At 40.0% G+C, this 18,976-nt stretch overlaps 1 protein-coding gene across 1 annotated transcript in view; it reads right to left on the bottom strand.

Moving 5' to 3' along the window:
- NLRP14 (NLR family pyrin domain containing 14) overlaps nt 1–18,976 on the bottom strand; it is a 37,866-nt gene that overhangs the window by 14,662 nt on the left and 4,228 nt on the right. Inside the window, exons 3-8 of the mRNA XM_055143655.1 lie at nt 17,526–17,532; nt 13,713–14,010; nt 12,125–12,199; nt 6,211–7,798; nt 2,723–2,893; nt 2,037–2,204 (exon numbers count right to left, since the gene is read on the bottom strand). Of these exons, the coding sequence (XP_054999630.1) occupies nt 2,037–2,204; nt 2,723–2,893; nt 6,211–7,798; nt 12,125–12,199; nt 13,713–14,010; nt 17,526–17,532 (2,307 nt within the window). The remainder of the gene's footprint in view (nt 1–2,036; nt 2,205–2,722; nt 2,894–6,210; nt 7,799–12,124; nt 12,200–13,712; nt 14,011–17,525; nt 17,533–18,976) is intronic.

Raw genomic sequence — 18,976 nt, 5'->3', positions numbered from 1 at the left:
ATACACATACAGATGAGCTAAGATGTACCCCTGAAATACTGTGATGTTTTAAAACTAACAATAAAAAGAAATTAAAAGCAAACTGATAAGATTAGCATGATCTATGGAGAGTAACCATGCCAATCAACTGTTGACAGCTCTTATAGCATGAACCAGAAATCAAATACAAAACCAGAACTTTTCCCACATGAAATGTTAATATGAGTTTCATAAGACAATTGCTTAGCTGTCTAGAGCATTTAGTCCTACATAATTTAGTAACAAATATGTTACATTTCTATAATAAAACATTTTCACTGGATAAGGAGCCCTTTCATTCAGTTTAAACACAACTCTACCTATTTGTGATGGAATCTACATAAAAGTATCTGTTTAAGACACTGTCAAACCTTTATCAAATATCAAGTCCTACAAGTCCTACTGTCCAGTGCCAGGGCATTTTATCTTGGATCCATGGCTCTCACTGTAAGAAAACACCTTTCCTCCCTCCATTTAAAAGTTTTTTCCTATTTGTCTTGTAGACAGAGGGATCAATACCCAACCTGGGTTTTACGTCAGATTTTTTTTTAAATTTTATTTTATGGATTCACTGTGACATATAGTTACAAGCTTTCATGTTTGAGTTATAATCACAATAATCAAACACCCATCCCTCCGCCAGTGCACATTCCCCACCACCTATATCCCCAGTATACCACCCCCTTTCCCACCCTCCCCTGCCTCCATGGAAGACAATATTCCCCATACTCTTTCTGTACTTTAGGGCATTATGGTTTGCAATGCACATACTGAGAGGTGGACATAGCTGCAACGTTCCGGGCACTGTCTCTCCTCCCATCCAGGTACCCGCCCAGTATCCAGGGCTCCTTCCCAGAGCCGCACGTCTAAGTAGACCAGGTTTTACATTACAAAGAAGATCAAGGCATTCTAGAGCAACTTCATAGATAGTGAAGACCAAGTTCCAACCTGGCTATTACTACAGACATTTTTAGACATTTTATTATATATTAGACATTAGCAAAAGCATAGCATGTAGGGCATTTGCCTTGCATGTGGCGGACCCAGGTTTGATTTGCAGCACCCTTTATGGTCCCCCCAAGCATTCCAGGAGTAATCCCTGAGCATCACCAGGTGTGGTCCAACAACAGCAACAACAACAAAACCCAATGTGTTTAAGAATTATCCAGCATCCTCTCAGAAAACTGTCAGTTTCATTCTGTTAAAAACAACTAATGAACATTTTTCAAAGTTCCAAATGGTAACACTGTCTGCTTATACTTGCTCTCTCTACCTGTGCAGGTCTACTTCAAGCTCCAGTAAGCAGTATTTCACCGCTGGGCTAAGTCTAGATGTCACAAAAACATCTGAGATAAAACCAATTGAAACCATTTTATGTGCTTCTGTTTGTCTTTAGTTTTGTCATAAGCAGAATTAAATAGCTTTCACTGGAAAATCAGATTTCCTGAGATCTGTCAGAAAATGTGGGAAACACCACAAGGAAGGCAAATCCTCGCTTTCACAGAGAAAGAAATGACTAGAGTCATGGCTAGGATCAGTAAGGGTGACCTGAAGCTGTCACACCCCTTCATAGCTGACAGTTATGATAATGGTCCTCAGCTTTCTATACTGATCGCAACCCCAACTTATCAAGAGAGACTGATGATCAAAGTAATGAAACCTGAACCCACCTAAGCTCCTGACACCACCAGCACATTCTTTTCTATGAGCGTTCAAACTTACAGTGAATATACACATTTCTACGTTTAAATATGAAACCATTTTGTTTATAAATTCTGAGTTTACTCTAATTTGTCTTTAATATTCATGAGATAAAGGCACACACTGTACAATGAGAACATTCAGCAAGCTGTCAGAGGGCCTAGGAGGAGTTAGATGTTTAATCAGGGGGGAATCAGTCTGAATTGACTGATTGCTATTTCATATCATAAAAGCAGATTTAAACCAATTCTGTGAAGAGAAAGGCCACTGTTTTTATAGATGAAGGAATCAATTATAATTAAAATTGCACAAGTTACCTCAGGTTCTGTAGTTTACACTGTGGGTGTTTCAAGGCTTCACATAACGAGTTCACTCCACTGTCTCTTATATCACTCCCTTTCAGATCGAGATGTATCAGATTCTGGTTGGTGATCAAGAAATGAAATATATCTTGACATCCATCAGGGAAAGAAAGAAATCTCAACCTTCAGAAGAAAAATTTAGGTACACAGATATACTCAGCTGAAAATTTGAACATTTAATATTCCAATTTGTCTTTGAAAATGTTTTGACATGCCAAGACTTAGCTGTATTCATCTAGAAAATTCCTGACTCAATTGGAGGACAGAACAGTATAGCATGTAGGTCATTTGCCTTTATGTGACAGGCCCAGATTTGGTCCCCAGCAGCCCATATGGTCCTCCAAACACTCCAGGAGTGATCCTTGAGCACAGAGCCAGGAGTCAGGCCTGAGTTCCACTAGGTGTGGTCCAACAACAACAGAAACCCACATCAATAGCTACAGCTACTACATTCCACACAATATTCTTCCAAACAAAGTACTGATGTTCCCATATCCCTCAGGTTTCTATAGTTTATGTTCTCAGTATACTTTATACAGTGGATTTTGTTTGCCACTGGTTTCCAGAATATGTTTAAGTAGGATGTGAGTCAAAGATATGATTTGGAATAGCTCTATTAAGTTTTCTCATGCCAGACTTACATTAGTTTTTGGAGTTTACAGTTTGGGCTCCTTAGTTCTTGATAAAGCGTTTTCACGGCTAATTTATAAAGGTGTCCATCGCACAAGGCCACCTGTTTCAAGTGGTCATTTGTATGAAGCACGGAACAGAGATCTTTCCAGCAATGAGAAATGCAGCCACCATCCCTTTCCCTAAATAACAGGGAAAAGATTAGTAAATATAGTTCAGCTACCCGTGGAGTATTGGATGTGCCAAAAAGAGTAGCAATAAGTTTCACAATGAGAGATGTTACTGGTACCCACTCGAACAAATGATGACAACGGGATGACAGTGACACAGTTCAGCTTAGATAACTCTACAGTGGAAATGCCATTTTCCTTCAGAGCTGGGAAGGAAATTTTAATTTTCAGTTAATTTTTGTGGATAAGTAGTATACATGTGTGTAATAAAGTGCAATATATTGTTAGACATTATCAATTGTAGCACTGTCGTCCCGTTGTTCATCGATTTGCTCAAGCTGGCACCATCAATAACACTATAAACAAATGCAATAAGGATTAAAATAAATTTACTTAAGCTTCAGAATGGAATGATTCAATTCTCAACTCTGCTATTAAACTAGGTGATTCTTGAAACATTACTAGTTCATAAAAGATGCAGCTTCTTCATACTAAGGTTGTTGTGAAGACAGTAAGACAATCTACAAAAAAATGCTTAGCAAATGCTTTACATTGTAAATCCTCCCATCAATTTATGTATGCTTTAATATATAAAAATCCAACATTTGCCTAATACTTAGTTGCTACATTAAGGGAGGAAAACAACTTTTCCCTTTGCCTTGTAAGCCTGCTTGCTGGTCCTGGAAATATCTGACAAAAGACAAATAAGAGAAGATAAGACAGCTTACAAATATATGCATTGGAGTCAAGTGGGAGAAATTCTGCTACGTGTATTTTAAAGCAGTAGCTAGAATTAGAGTTCCCTATACCTAACTTAATAGAAGAAGTGCAGGGGACAGAAAGGGTATACAGGAAAAGCATTTTTTCTTTTGAATAGCAAATGAACCTTAAGGAAAAGAGGTAGGAGATATTACCATTGCGTATGACAAACCATCTGGGCGCCGTACCAATTTGTTTTCACAAAAGTTAGGACTATTCCCTATAACAGCCCTTCTGGAATCTCTGCCTGCAGGCAGACAGGAATATTCTGGGAACTCTAAATACATTGAGGAAAAAATAATTTTTTGAGTGGTGCTCAGGAATCACTCTGGCTGAGCTTAGGAAACTATACATGGTGCCCAGATTGGAAGCAGGGTCATCAGCAGGCAAGGCAAACACTTGTACTACCCCTTGTACTAATTTGTACTAACCCCTACACCATCTTGCCAGCCCTCAAAATAATTGTTATGTAAAAGAAACATTTTGGTATGACATTTCTTGACCCTTTCCACTACTGAATAAATGTTAGTTCTCTCCAAACTTTATTTAAATTGAAATTAATGACATTGCAGAGGGATGATCTATCACCCGAATTCTCAAATCTAAGAAAACCAGACAAGATTGTTAAAATATTCAAGTGCTTACCATATACAAATGCTGTGGATAAAAGGGTGAAGACAGGGACCTGCTTTTGTGAAATTTATAATGCAGTTACACTGTAGAAAAAAAACCTGGAGGGGCTGGAGAGATAGCACAGCGGGTAGGGCGTTTGCCTTGCACGCGGCCGACCCGGGTTCAAATCCCAGCATCCCATATGGTCCCGTGAGCACGGCCAGGGGTAATTCCTGAGTGCAGAGCCAGGAGTAACCCCTGTGCATTGCCAGGTGTGACCCAAAAAGCAGAAAAAAAAAACCTGGAGTTATTTATATCCTCTTAAAACACTAGGTTTTCAGACTTTGGCAAGCGACACTGCCAATTCTAGTACTAGATAATATAAGAACAGGTTATAGGAAAGTAGCACGAAGACTGGAAATAGAGGTTAAAAACATCTTCAAGCATTTTATTAAATATAAAATACATTTATAATGCCCTGGGCTCAATATTATCTTTAAATAGAATTAGGAAGTCAAAATGTCTAAAGGACTCCAAGGACAGTTAAAGTCATAGCACCCTAGGCTATAATTCCCACTTCCACAGTTTAAAAGAGAAATGAAATGTATGTCCTTAGTTAAGAGGAATTCTTCTGCAACTGTCAGAAGAGACAATGAGACAGGTTAAGTTGGAAAGCTAAGGACTTAGAATCAAATATCTTTAGTCAAGTTATACTTTTATAACTTTTAGTTGAGCAATGGGATGACGGTGACAGTGACAGTAGTACCATAATACATTAATGAGTAAAATGGGAATAGAATCTGCTTAAGACTATTAGGAGGCTAAATGAATTGAGATTAAGAAGACTGTCAGATTATGTGCTTGGGAAATAAAAGTTCCCATTTAAACGTCTCTGAATCTGTTTTGTAATCAAATACACATAGCTTTGGGGTCAGAGATAGCACAGCAAGTAGGGCACTTGCTTGGCACGTGCCAACCCAGGTTCGAATCTGGCATCCCACATGGTCCCCTGAGCCTACCAGGAGTGATTCCCAAAGACAGAGCCAGGAATAACCTCTGAGCACTGCCAGATGTGGCCCAAATACCAAAAATAAACACAGTTTGAACATTAAACTGGCATACAAACATTCGTTGTATATCATAAGCCCCAATTTCAGTTCATTTAAAATTCTGCAGCTCAGTTCCTCCCCTAGATTTCTGTAGGTAGATTCAGAAAAGGCAACTAGAGGAGGGGAACTGGGTTAAATGACACACAGAAAAAGTGATAGTTCATTTATTCTTTCAAAACGTTAATTCAGCACCTATTTTTTTTTTTTTTGCTTTTTGGGTCACACTCAGCGATGGTCAGGGGTCACTCCTGGCTCTGCACTCAGGAATTACTCCTGGCGGTGCTCGGGTGACCATATGGGATGCTGGGAATCGAACCTGGGTCGGCCACGTGCAAGGCAAATGCCCTACCCACTGTGCTACTGCTCCAGCCCCAGCACCTACTATTTCTTAACCACACGTAGCTCTCTCCATTTAGGTATAAGGCATAAAGACCTCTGACTAGAAAACAGCTGACCTACGTCTATGCAATGGAAAAGCATATTACACTGGAAGAGGATGTTATAAAGGATGCACGTTTGCACTGTGCTGGATCCCTCCTTGAATTCGGAAGCATTCATTCCTTACTTATTAGAAATATTAAAAGCTAATAGCTTTCAGCTAAGTCTCTCTTGCAATTACATGAATACCAGAAAAGTCGCGTCAGGTGAGTTTGTTTTCATTCCTCACTAGTAGCCACGCATGGCTGGTCAATAAAGCCCCTAAAATTCTTGTTACATAGTGGAAAAACTCTGAAAGCTCCTGCTAGCTCTGGGGCTGCAGTTCAGTAACTCTTCCCCTCTCTCTGACAAAAATATGCTTTCTCATCTTCCTCACAGAGTACTCCCAGGGAGCTGATACAATATACTCACCCAGTTTCAACGTCTGGGATTGAGTCTATCATCTCAGATATCAAATCTACAGACAGTTTAATGCTCTGTAAACGGTGGCAATACTTAAGGCAGAACGAAGACACAAGCAAAGGGATTTTCCCACAAATATTAATGGCAACCTTTTGGAAAGATCTCATTGCCTGGCTTACAAATGTCTCATCTTGGGTCTCATACAGAGACCGAAACAACTCTAGGAAGTCCAGCTGTGATAGGAACTGTTCGCTGTGTCCTACTGTTTCCACCCACTCAAGTATCTTCCACTTTAACTCCAAGGACATTTGACAATTAAAACTATCTTCTAGTTGTCTTATCCTGTCTTTGTTCATCAGGCCAAACAAAAAGCATTTCATCTTAGTCAGATGAGGGTCTCTATGTGGTTTGCTTTCAAGCAACAGCTTTACATATGTAGGAGATATAAAGGGATTGTCACTGGCTTCCAAATGATCTTCCAACACATAGCACAGAGCTGCAAAAAACTCCTGTACAAGTACGTGGATAAATACAAAGCAGTTTTCATATTCTGTGTCCTTTTGAAGAATATTCATGTCCAGGAAGCCTGAGATAGCAGATGATGTTAAACCATGCTTTCTGAGATTTTCCTTGTAAAACACATAAGTCATAGTCCATACCCCTGTGACAGCCAAGTGACACAGTTTACGCAGCTGGCATTGAGTAGGTTGATTAGGAGAGCTTTCATCACCATGGGTGTACAAGTTAGAGATGTAGCAGGTAAAAAGAGCTGTGGTTGTTTCACAGGTGGCTAGGATATTACCACCTTTCTCCATTTCCTGCTTCAGACAAGAACAAATAACCCAGCACACTTTGGGGGCTCGGCACATGCTGAAAAGCATCTCATTATTTTTCAATACACTGAATGCTTGCAAGGCACTCTTCTTATCTTCAAAGAAATGATAAATATACTCCTCTCGTGCCTCTTCAGACATACCCTGCAGCTCTACAGAGAACTGACTCTTCAACAAAGACCTGAGTTTCTCCGAAGTTATGAGTTTTGTTGTCACCAGTAAAGAGCACTCAGGGAGCATTACTTTCCTCAACAAACTACTCATGAGGAAAGACACTGGGTGTACCTGGTCCCAGTCTTTGCACAGCGCAAACTCAGGTTCCTCAAAGGCGAAGTTCAGCTCATCAAAACTATCAATAATGAAAAGGAGATTACTTGGCTGGGACAAAATCCTTTCAATGGGGCCTTCCCCACTGGGCCAATCCTTTGATATCATTTCAAGAAAGCTTCTTTCTCTCAGCTGGTTAATTTCTCTTGCGTTGAGATAAAAAACATGGGTAAACTGTTGCTGGAATAGAGTGCCCTGTGCCCAGTGTAACATCGCCCTTCTCATCAAGGTGGTCTTCCCTATTCCTGCTGCTCCCTTGAGTACTACGGTCTGCGGCTGCTCACCGGTTTTGACATCGATATCAAATAAATGTTCTACCAGCTCTTGATCTTCCTGAGTAATTCCATGACAGAACTGGAGTTCTCCAAACACACACTTATTATCCTCCATAAGGCTAAATTTTTCTTGTATTCGAATTCTGTATTCTGTCCCGTCACCTAAAGCAGATTGGAGCAAGAACAAAAAGACACACGATTAAAGCAAAAGTTCTATAAATTACAAAGCTGAGAATGCTGGACTGGGGCATGTCATTTAGAGGTGGTACACATGCTATGAGTGTGTAAAGGCAAGCCCTCTACTACTGACACTGCCTGGTTATGTTTCCAGCATAACAACGAGAGGATTACTGGACTGGGGAGGTTGGGGGAGGGTCTGGGTAGAGGGTTGGTGTGCCTAATTAGCATGTGAGAGGCTTGAGTTCAATCTCCAGCACTTATATGAGGCAATGCATGTCCCCCCAAGCACTACTAGATATAGCTGTGATGGCCCCCATACACAGATTAATCAGGCTCACACTGCCTGGGGTGTCCCTATTTTTTCTTTAAAATTTTATTACAGTTAAGTACTGTGCATAGAGTCGCTTGCCTCCAAGCCTGGCTGTCTTCCCTGGGGCCCCTCAGAGGGGGTGGGTTTCAGTTTCCCTCCCTGCCCCTGTGAACATGCTCCTGTGAACGAAGACCTCCAGACCTTAGCCACAGCCATGCTCAAGGGCCATCTCTACACGTTTGGACAAGCCTCACGCATGAAGGAACCAGCAGACGAACCCAGGTGTGTAGGATCTGGGGGTGAGACCTCCAGACCTGCACAAATTGTGAGTGGGCATCTTCCGCCCAGATTCCCCATTTTCCAGTAGCTAGGCGGTCACACCCAGGGACTGCCCCAGGCGCCATGTAATCCTACCAACGGCCAACATCCAGAGACTGAAAACCAAGCTCTTATAGCCCTCTGGGAGAATCTGGCAAGTTACCAAGAGTTTCCTGCCCACATGGGAGAGCCTTGAAAACTCACCATAGTGTTATTTATATGCCAAAACCAGCAACAATGCTGGGTCTCATTCCCCTGGCCCTGAAAGAGCCTCCAATGCAGCACCATTGGAAAGGACGAGTAAAGAGAGGCTTCTAAAATCTCAGGGCTAGGACAAATGAAAACATTACTGAGACTGTTTGAGAAATTCTATGATCAACAGGATGAAGTACTGTGGTTACAAGAGTGTTTTAGTTTATAATATTGACGTACAAAGTACTGCACACCAAAGTGTCCACAACTCTCTGCCTCTAGCCTTACATTGCAGCACCGTAGCACTGTCGTCCTGTTGCTCATCGATTTGCTCGAGCAGGCACCAGTAACATCTCAATTGTGAGACTTGTTACTGCATTTGGCATATCGAATGGGCTACAGGGAGCTTGCCAGGCTCCACTGTGCGGGCAGGATACTCTCGGTAGCTTGCCAGGCTCTTGGAGAGGGACGGAGGAATCGAACCCCAGTCGGCCGTGTACAAGGCAGATGCCTTACCTGCTGTACTATCACTCCAGTCTTACATTACCTCTGGTATCATCTCCTTAGTAAACCCAACATTACTGATTCCCTATTAAAAAATACTAATAGACTTGGAATTAAGAAGTGATACAGGCTTTAATCAAAGTGAAACTCTTTTAGATAATTTAAATTTTAAAAATACCTGCAGCTTTAATGCCTGTATGAGAAACTGAAATAAAACTGATATTACAGAGAAATATCTTGTGATTAAAAATAAATTCTAACTATGCAGCAGTTATGAGAGATGAAGTCATGAGATTTGCTTATAAATGGATAGACATGGAGAATATCATGCTAAGTGAAATGAGTCAGAGAGGGACAGACATAGAAGGACTGCACTCATTTGTGGAGTATAGAATAGCATCACATGAGGCTGACACCCAAGGACAGTAGATACAAGGGCCAGGAGAATTGCCCCATAGCTGGAAGACTTTCATGAGTGGTGGGGAGAAGGCAGATGGAATAGACAAGGGATCACTAAGAAAATGATGGCTGGAGGAACTAGTTGGGATGGGAGATGCATGCCAAAAGTAAATAGAACAAACATGATGACTTCTCGGTGTCTATGTTGCAAGCTTAAGGCCCCAAAGTAGAGAGAATATGGGGAATATTGTCTGCTATGGAGGCAGGGGGAGGGTGGGAAAGGGGGGGTATACCCGGGATATTGGTGGTGGGTAATGTGCACTGGTGGAGGGATGGGTGTTTGATCATTGTGAGAATGTAACCCAAACATGAAAGCTTGTAACTATCTCACAGTGATTCAATAAAATTTAAAAAATTAAAAATAAATTCTAAACATATTTTTTTATTTTGATATAGAAACAAAAGGTAATATATGTGGAAACCAGTTATCCAGATAAGAAAATATAGACAATAATTAAAAGTGGTAAGTCAGGGACCAGATAAACAGACCTGAATCTGCAGGTCAAAATAATGTATTGTATACAGGTAAAATATTAATAGAAATGAATATTGAACCACTTTGAAGAATATTTTGAAAGAGAAAAATAACTAAGAAGAATTAAAACTCAGATTCATCAAGTCCAATTTGTCCTGTAGATACCAATTTTAAAAATTACTATTTTAGGAAAACCTTTTCTAAACCCTGACACTAAGTAGTTTGCTCATTTTTTACTGATCGCATTTATCCAAAGCTGCCATTACCTTATGCAATTGGCGAGATGGAGGTGTTTTGGACCACACCCAGAGGGGTTCAGGACTTACTGCTGCCTCTATGCTCAGGTATCACTCCTGGAGTTGCTCAGTGGTACCAGGGACCAAACCTGCATCAACTTCATGTAAGACAAGCATCCTTCTGGCTTTACTATCTCTCTGGACCTTAAAAAAGTAAATTCTACAAGGCTACCCAGTACAAAAACACTTAATATCCCACTAAATTATGCTTACATTTTACCAGGGTACTACAAGGCAGGTACTCCTTTTACGGTATATCTATGATCAGCACTTAAGAAAATTAGTATTTTAAGAATGATTTTTATTTTGTTCATTAAACCTTCATCTGCCTTCCAAATTTTCACCAGTAAATGTCCCATCTCCTGAAACCCTTATTTTTTAAATCTATGGCCAAAGAATAAACTGAAGTTATAGCAAAAGAAAAAATCCTTATATTGGGTCAGAAAGTCAGGAAGTAAGGGGTGGAGTGATAGTACACTGGGTAGGGTGCTTGTATTTTTTTCTTTTTTGGTGGGGGGTTACACGCAGTGATGCTCAGAGGTTACTCCTGGCTCTGCACTCAGGAATTACACCTGGCGGTGCTTGGGGGATCATATGGGATGCTGGGGATTGAACCCAGGTTGGCCGTGTGCAAGGCAAACACCCTACCTGCTGTACTATCACTCTAGGCGCAGGGTGCTTGTCTTGCCAGTGGTTGACCTGGGTTCAATCCCAAGCGTCCCAGAAGGTCTCCCAAGACCAACAGGAGTGATTCCTGAGCATTAAGCCAGAGGTAAGGCCTGAGCACCTTTGGGTATGGATCAAAAACAAGCCAGAAAGTTATAAAATTATCTAAGTAATTTAATATATTTTTTAAATTAGTGTTTGGAGTGCAACAAACTCAGTTTTTTTTTTTTTTATGAATGAGTACTCAGGGGGCACAGAGAGAACTCCTTGTGATACTTGGCCAACCAAGCTGGCAGTTCACTGTCAGGCTCAGGGATGTGGGGACTGCTGGGGGACCTCCAAAGCCATACGCAGAAGTGCTCAGAGGCCTCCAGGGATATTCCTAATAGTTCTGGGGATTTGGGCAATTAGTGCTAATGATCAAATTGGAGTGGAGAGCATTTTATCTCCCTAGCCCCAAACCTATATTCCTTGTTTCGGTGGCCACATCCAATGGTGCTCAGCGCTTACTCCTGGATCTACACTCAGTGATCACTCCAGGCAGTGCTAGGGGTACCTGGGATCAAATCCAGATTGACTGAGCACTAAAGGGCCATTTATTTTTGTTTTGGGGTCACACCCGGCAGTGCTCAGGGCTTATTCTTGGCTTTGTTCTCAAGATTACTACTGTGGGGCATAGGGGATATGGTATATCGGGGATTGAACCTGGGTCAGCCTTGTGCAAGGTAAAAGCCCTACCCGCTATACTATCACTCCTGTCTCCAAAGCATCATTTCTTAAGAAAGTTTGTAGATGTCAAATAGTGCCTGTCAATTCAGGGACCATAAAACACATACGTGTATATACCTTTTAAGATCAAATGTCAGCTTTTAAGTAAACACTTCAAAATACTATTCTCAAGAAGTCCTAAATTTAGGTGGCTCCAAGTCTGTCTGGTCAGAGAGGCAGTTATCATTAGTTTTGAATCATGGGCAAGAAGGTAGTGAAAAATGTTAACTGGAATTGAGCAAAGGTCTTCTGGGGGAGGTAAGTTCTCATTTTCAAAAATTCAGGTTCCTCCAAAAATCTGACAAAAAGTTTTAACTCACCCAGTGTTGCACCTTGTTCATCTTGTGATTGAAAGATGGCTGCGGCATCCTTGGGTGTCTTGGTCTGAGATGCCCCTGTAACATGTTTATTCCAAAAGATCATGAGATTTACTGAACACAAGGATAACATATTTCCCCCCACCGATTCACTTCTCTGATCAAATGGCTTTAAGAAAATTAAAACCTCAAATCTACCAACTTAGCTGAGGGGAAAAGTGATGTTAGATGAACAACATTGAAGTAGTGAACCTCTTGCATCCTGTAACCCTTCTGCATCCTGTAACTCTGTGAAAAGCTTTTAAAACTTAACACTCGCCATCCTTTTCACCTGAAAAACTGTGGTGTGTATATAGGTACATAACACTGATAATAAATCATAAATTTTAAAATTTATTTAAGTTATGTGACTGAGGTCACAACTCACAGTTTAAGAATCTAGAATCTAGGCCATGTCTGTTTCCTTTTTTATACTGACCTCTGGAGATATGGTGAGGCTTAAAGAAAATAATGGATATAGGTGTTATAGCCATAAAGTCTAGAATATGAGAAAGGAATTTGGGATATTTATAATATTTGATACCTGGGAATGACTAAAAATATTGTTTAAAGATTGCTTAGGTTCTTTAAGGTTTTGTCCAGTTTTCATATTTCACTTTAAGTAATCTTTGAAGATTTTACCTAACCCACAGCTTCCTTTGTAAAGAAGCACAAAGTGGAATAAATTCTTTTTGATTAGTTCCTCTAATCATTCTACTTGATACAAATGGATGAGTTATCATCCTGAGTTAAGAAGCAGGTTAAGGAACTGCTTAAAATTCTCCACCTCGTACATCTGCACAATGGAATACTATGCAGCTGTTAGAAAAGATGAAGTCATGAAATTTGCATATAAGTGGATCAACATGGAATGTTATCATGTTAAGTGAAATGAGTCAGAAAGAGAGACAGACACAGAAAGATCACACTCATCTGTGGAATATATAGTAACAGAATGGGATAATAACACCCAAGAATAGTAGAGATAAGGACCAGAAGGTCTGTCCCAAGCTTGGGAACTGGCCTCACATGCTGTGGGGAAAGGCAGCTCAGATAGAGAATGGAACACCAAGTAGAGGATGTTGGGACGACCCATTTGGGTTGAAAGATGCGTGCCGAAAGACTATAGACTGAACATGAAGGCCACTCAATATCTCTATTGCAAACCCCAAAGGAGAGAGAACAAAAGGGAATGCCCTGCCGCAGAGACAGGGTGGGGTGGTGGGGGATGGGAGGGATACTGGGAACATTGCTGGAGGAGAATGGGCACTGGTGGAGGGATGGGTAAATGATCACTGTATGACTGAAATGCAAAAATTTCAGTTTCCTGAAAAAAGAAAGTTCATAGGTTTGTAACTGTACCTCACGGTGATTCACTAATAAAAAATTTAAAAAAATAAATTCCCCACCTCTTTATTGTTCAAGGAATCTAGCAAGTTCCCAGGGTACTTAACCACCAGGGAGTGAAACCATTCCAAAAGACTCTGGGAAGCACTTTCTTCTATCTTCCCCTCTTCTACCCTACCCCCATATATGTCCCTAGATAACTCACAGTTCAGCTCTGATTTTGCTCTCTCGCACAGATCCCTCAGGTTTAGCTTGCCAAAGATTTTGAGCGCTATATCCCAGGCCAGCTCTCTTGAATAATATTCATTCATCAAATTAGCCAGTGTCTCCCGGTTGGCCTTTTTTACTTCAGTCCAGGGTATCTGGCAGTGTCCAGGTTTCATGGGCTCTTCCTTTAGAAGTAACTTGAATTTATTAAATTCATCTTTGTTTAACTCTTCCAAATACAACAGCAGTCCAAAATCCAAAAATATGGAAGAAGATGACATATCTTCCATCTTGTTCTACAGATCAATATTCAGCTTCCCTGAGTGGTGGGAGGGTAGAATAAAAGAGCATGGAATAAACGGGACTTAGGAGAAAAAAAGTTAGAAAATAAAATATCCAGAAAAAAAATTAATTTCATGTGAATATGCTCTAACCTACTATATGAAGCTCAGTACCAACCTAATATACATTTTTAGCACATTTTCAATCACAAAACATCTATTATGTTTCTTAGATTAGACAGCTTCTTCCACCTTCCCAAAAATTACATCTAAACCCATCCTATATGAGCGGCAACAAAATAAAGTCAATTCATGTCTCTGGATTTCAGTTTACTCTTCTGCAAAGCGAGTACATCAGGACTAGCTTGAGAGACCTATGATAAGAGAAATTAGCCCAGCACCGAACAGGCTCCTAAGCATAGCAAATTTCCTCATCCCTCTCTTCCCTGCCAAGACCCAAGAAATATCTCTGCTTGTAAAGCACTGTTCCTTCACCAGCACATCATTATCCATAAAGTACATGATATGAAGCAGGCCACCACAACTACTTGTCTTGTCACTTTTGGCCACAAGTCCATGTACAGTCACTAGGGTCGGAATCTCTGGCTTACCAGCTCTTACACCACTCCAAGTTAAAGCCTACTCCAAATCCTTGACCTCAACTCTTTAGGACTTACTTCACTTTGATGAGTACTTCAGACCTTATAAACGACTACTCAAACTGAAATTTCCCACCACCCATTCTATGAGAGTTAACGGGGTAGTTTCATGCCCTCACTCCAATACCGAGGCAGTTAAAATATTACCAAATCCTAGTCTTAAGAATTGTTTTCCTCTCATTTATCAGCTAAGAGCCCTGTTCAGTTTTTTATTCAGGTTAGGCCCTACAGAAAACCTATCTCTAGGCACTGCAGAAAATCTTTAACCCAGGTGTTCAATTTATTTATCTCCTCGTCAGTGATTTGCCTAAAGACAGAGCTAGCAAATAGTACATCAGAATTCCAAATGCCTAAACTTCTTTGCAGTCTTGAGTACTGCCTGTCCTATTCTTGCTAAAAGGACTGGAAAAGATGACTAAAGAAAAAAAAAGGTACTAAAGGGAGATTTTACTTAAAACAAAGCGAGCCATCTCCAAGTGTACAGTGAGTCAGGACTTTGAGGAAACTTCAATGAAATAGTGGACATAGACTAGGGTGAGGGTAAAATGAGCTATAAACATCTTTAATTCCCAGCCTATAAATATGTGGGCCGTTTCCTCGCCCTGCCCCCTGCAATAAGGGAATTCTCTCCACTTTTCCAGACCTCCTCTATGTGCTATCTGAATTTCACCTGTATCCAATTACTAAGGAAATTAATCCATTAATTTTATTCAGAATTTTTAATTTCTCCGAGTCCTCTGAGTTACTCATTAACATCAAACCATACTCAAGAAACACCACCTACACCCAACACTGTCCCCTCCCCTGCAAGCCCGGCTGAGTGCGGCCTGGTGGAGCCAGCACACAATCTGACCAAGCGTCTCTCTGGAAGTGACCCTCCTTCCCCCTTCCCAGCACAGCTGGGTATAGCCCTGATTTAAACAGCAACAAAAACAACAAAAAACACAATACTGCCTCCGCAAGGATTAGAGGCAGAAATAGGCATCTAACTGACTTGGTACCAGGTAGCACTGTAGCACTGTCTTCCCATTCCATTGCTCATCGATTTGCTCGAGCGGGCACCAGTAACGTCTCCATTGTGAGACTTGTTACTGTTTTTGGCATATCGAATACACCACAGGTAGCTTGCCAGGCTCTACCGTGCGGGCGAGATACTCTTGGTAGTTTGCCAGGCTCTCCAAGAGGAACGGAGGAATTGAACCCGGGTCAGCCGCATGCAAGGCAAATGCCCTACCCACTGTGCTATTGCTCCAGCCCCCAATAGCTATTTTTTAATGCATAAATTCTTTATATATCTCTTCTTTATGCTCTCTGTGTCATACTGTAATTTTCTTCTTGCCTTTCTATGTTACCCTTTGATTCAAAAATTGTGTATCTATAAATTTGACAGAGAGTACAATACAGTCTGGCCTCCCTCCAAAGGGTATTTATGCTGTAGTTGGAGAAAGGTGTTTTTTTTTTTCTTTTTCAGTCACACCCGGCAATGCTCAGGGTTTACTCCTGGCTCTGCATTCAGGAATTACTCTTGACAGTGCTCGGGGTACCATATTGGATGCTAGTAGTCGGCGTCATGCAAGGCAAATGCCCTACCCGCTGTGCTATTGCTCCAGCCCCAAGGAGAAGGTTTATTGTTTTTTATAGTCATTTTTTATATTTTAGAGGGGTAAAACAGATATTGTCTGGTTTTGTTACTTTTCTATGAAAGTGTCAAAAATTTCCAAAAGATGTTCTGGATTAAAATGAGGATCTGTGACCTAAAAGTATTTCAATTTAAAAATTTAATGTTGTGAGTTATTGTCATTTAATGATAATTAAAACTTATCTGTTAAATAAGAATTGGGTCACTGGGCATATGGATTTAGTGGAGTGCATCTTGCATGTGCAAGGTCCAAAGTGCCATTCTGCTGCTAGAAGTAGCCCTGGTGGTCTCCGGTTCACTGCCAGGAACCCACCCCCCCATCCTCCCAAAAGGAAAAATATATAAATTACTTAGCATATATTAATTACAACACATGTTGAGAATCTCAGTTGAGTATTTCTGAAAAAAAATACTCAAATTTTCTCTAGTCTTAAAAAATAGTTTTTAAAGATACAAGGACCCAGATATTAAAATTCTGATCAACTTTTAGATTTGACACCTAGAATCCAAAATGTCAAAGCTGGGGCTGGAGGGATAGTGCAGTGTGTAGGACATTTGCCTTGATGTTTGTGACCTAACTTGACCACCGCACCAGACATGGACCCCCAAACCCAGCTAGGAATGATCCCTGAGCAGCAAAACAGGAGTTAAGCCCTAAATACTGCTGGTATGCCCCTCAACAACAAAAATAAAACCTCAAAGATCACTTTCCACTATTAACCACTGCATCTTAAGTTTACACTATTATTCTAGGCCTGAGAATTCAAATGAATTCTGTGAAAGCCAAGTTCTGTGATACCTGATCTCGTACTGAATGCTGGACTAATGGTAGAGAGGGAACCTCAAATATGTAATGGGAATCTTCTCTGTTCTAGAAAGAGGAAAGCATTCTTTTCCATCAAGGGTAGAGATGAGTTATTAGGAAGTGAATTTTATCTAAGTAAAAGGAAAATCCCACCCTTTTCATACACTCGTCTGATTTTTTCCCTTTGATTATTCTAATGGAATCTTTTTTGAAGAATCTCAACCTTGCTACTACTGACATTTTTTAAACCAGAAATTATTGATTTGGAGAAAACTATTGGTGCATAGGCTATTTGGCAGCATTCCTGGCCTCAACCTTCTAAATACCGTCAGAACAATCTCTCACAATTATGACAAACATTATCTGAAGTCATGAGAGCAACAAATTGCCCCAGGTTGAAACCAGTCCTGCCTTGAGTTTAACTCACCAGTCCTCTATAAACAAAAAATATAGAAAAAATAGCATAAAATAGTTCATAAAAATATATTTATCAGAATTTAAGGACAGAATCCTATAACTAGGAAGGGAAGCATTTGTTGTGATTAGGATAATATGTGAGCTGTTCCCACAAAAATCAGCTGATACACTCACAAAACAAGCAAGTAATTATGTTCTTAGCATTTCAAAGCTGTAGTGGGGGTGGCCGGAAATAAAAGAATATTCATGATACCTTAGAAGAGGTACCAGCTGCACTATCACTCAAGCCTCTAATGCCACACTCAGGCGCCTAAGCCCACATTTCTTAATAAGTTAGGACTAAGAAGTAGCTTCGGACTAAAAATTAGTTTAATTTGTCCCCACTGGGAGGGAGGTATTGCACTCAGGGAGGTGACCCTAGGAACTAGTAATGATCTATTTCTTAACTTGGTGATAGTTTAAGATAGGCAAGTTGGAAATCATTGACTGGTCACTCTTCCATGTGAATTGTAACTGACTAAAATATATTCTTATTACCTACAATACAGTATCATCTACAATATTTAATAAAATAGACTTTAAAAACACTAAGAGCAAATTATAGTATGAATAATATTCATAGGTAGGAAAAAAAGGTAAACTGCTAACAAGTATTTCAGAAAACATTCAAAATTTAAGATAGCAAAACTAATAAAACTCAGGTGTCATCACTTTATAATTATCTCTGGCAGGTGTAAGGCTTTAAAAAATCAATGCCAGATAATAAGAATGAAAGAAATAGATAATATTGATGTAAATATTCATTTGTACTTATATATTACCTATTATATATTATAGATACATTCTAGGAAAGCTGTGTCTACTAAGAGAAAAAAAATTAAATCACGCAAAATTTGCTCAAACGGTAACTTTTCTGCGTCATAATACTCTTCTGGAACAATTTTCAATGAAAAGACCCCCAAATACATAAAAAGGTTATGCACACATTTTTAGAAGACTATTAACTGCCAAATTAGAATTCAATTAATAAAATAAATGCATAGCGATGTAACACATTTGATCTTTCAGTCATTAAAGTGACCTCATGCAGCAATAAGCAATGCTTGCAGTATTATGAATATCTGGTAGGAAAATTGAGTTTGCAACTAAGGAATTATGACTGGGCACCAGGACTTTGAGGATGAGACCTCTATGTTAAATATGCATATATATATACATACATACATACATACCTGTACATATATATTAATCATGGCTATATATTGGGGTTTAATGTAATTTGTGACGACTTTCTTTCATCAACATATTTCTTAATTATAAAAGGATACTAATGTAAAGTACTAATAATATGTCATATTCCAGAGTTCAAGATAATTTTCCACTGTACTTGACCTTGATGGGTGAGAGTTCTGAAGAGAGCCGTTTTAAATTACTGCTGGGTAAGGGGGTGGGAACTGATTG

Source organism: Sorex araneus, chromosome 6 (assembly GCF_027595985.1).
Source record: "Sorex araneus isolate mSorAra2 chromosome 6, mSorAra2.pri, whole genome shotgun sequence".
Taxonomy (NCBI): domain Eukaryota; kingdom Metazoa; phylum Chordata; class Mammalia; order Eulipotyphla; family Soricidae; genus Sorex; species Sorex araneus.
Note: the sequence above shows the minus strand (reverse complement) of the source record. Positions and strands in the feature narration are given on the sequence as shown.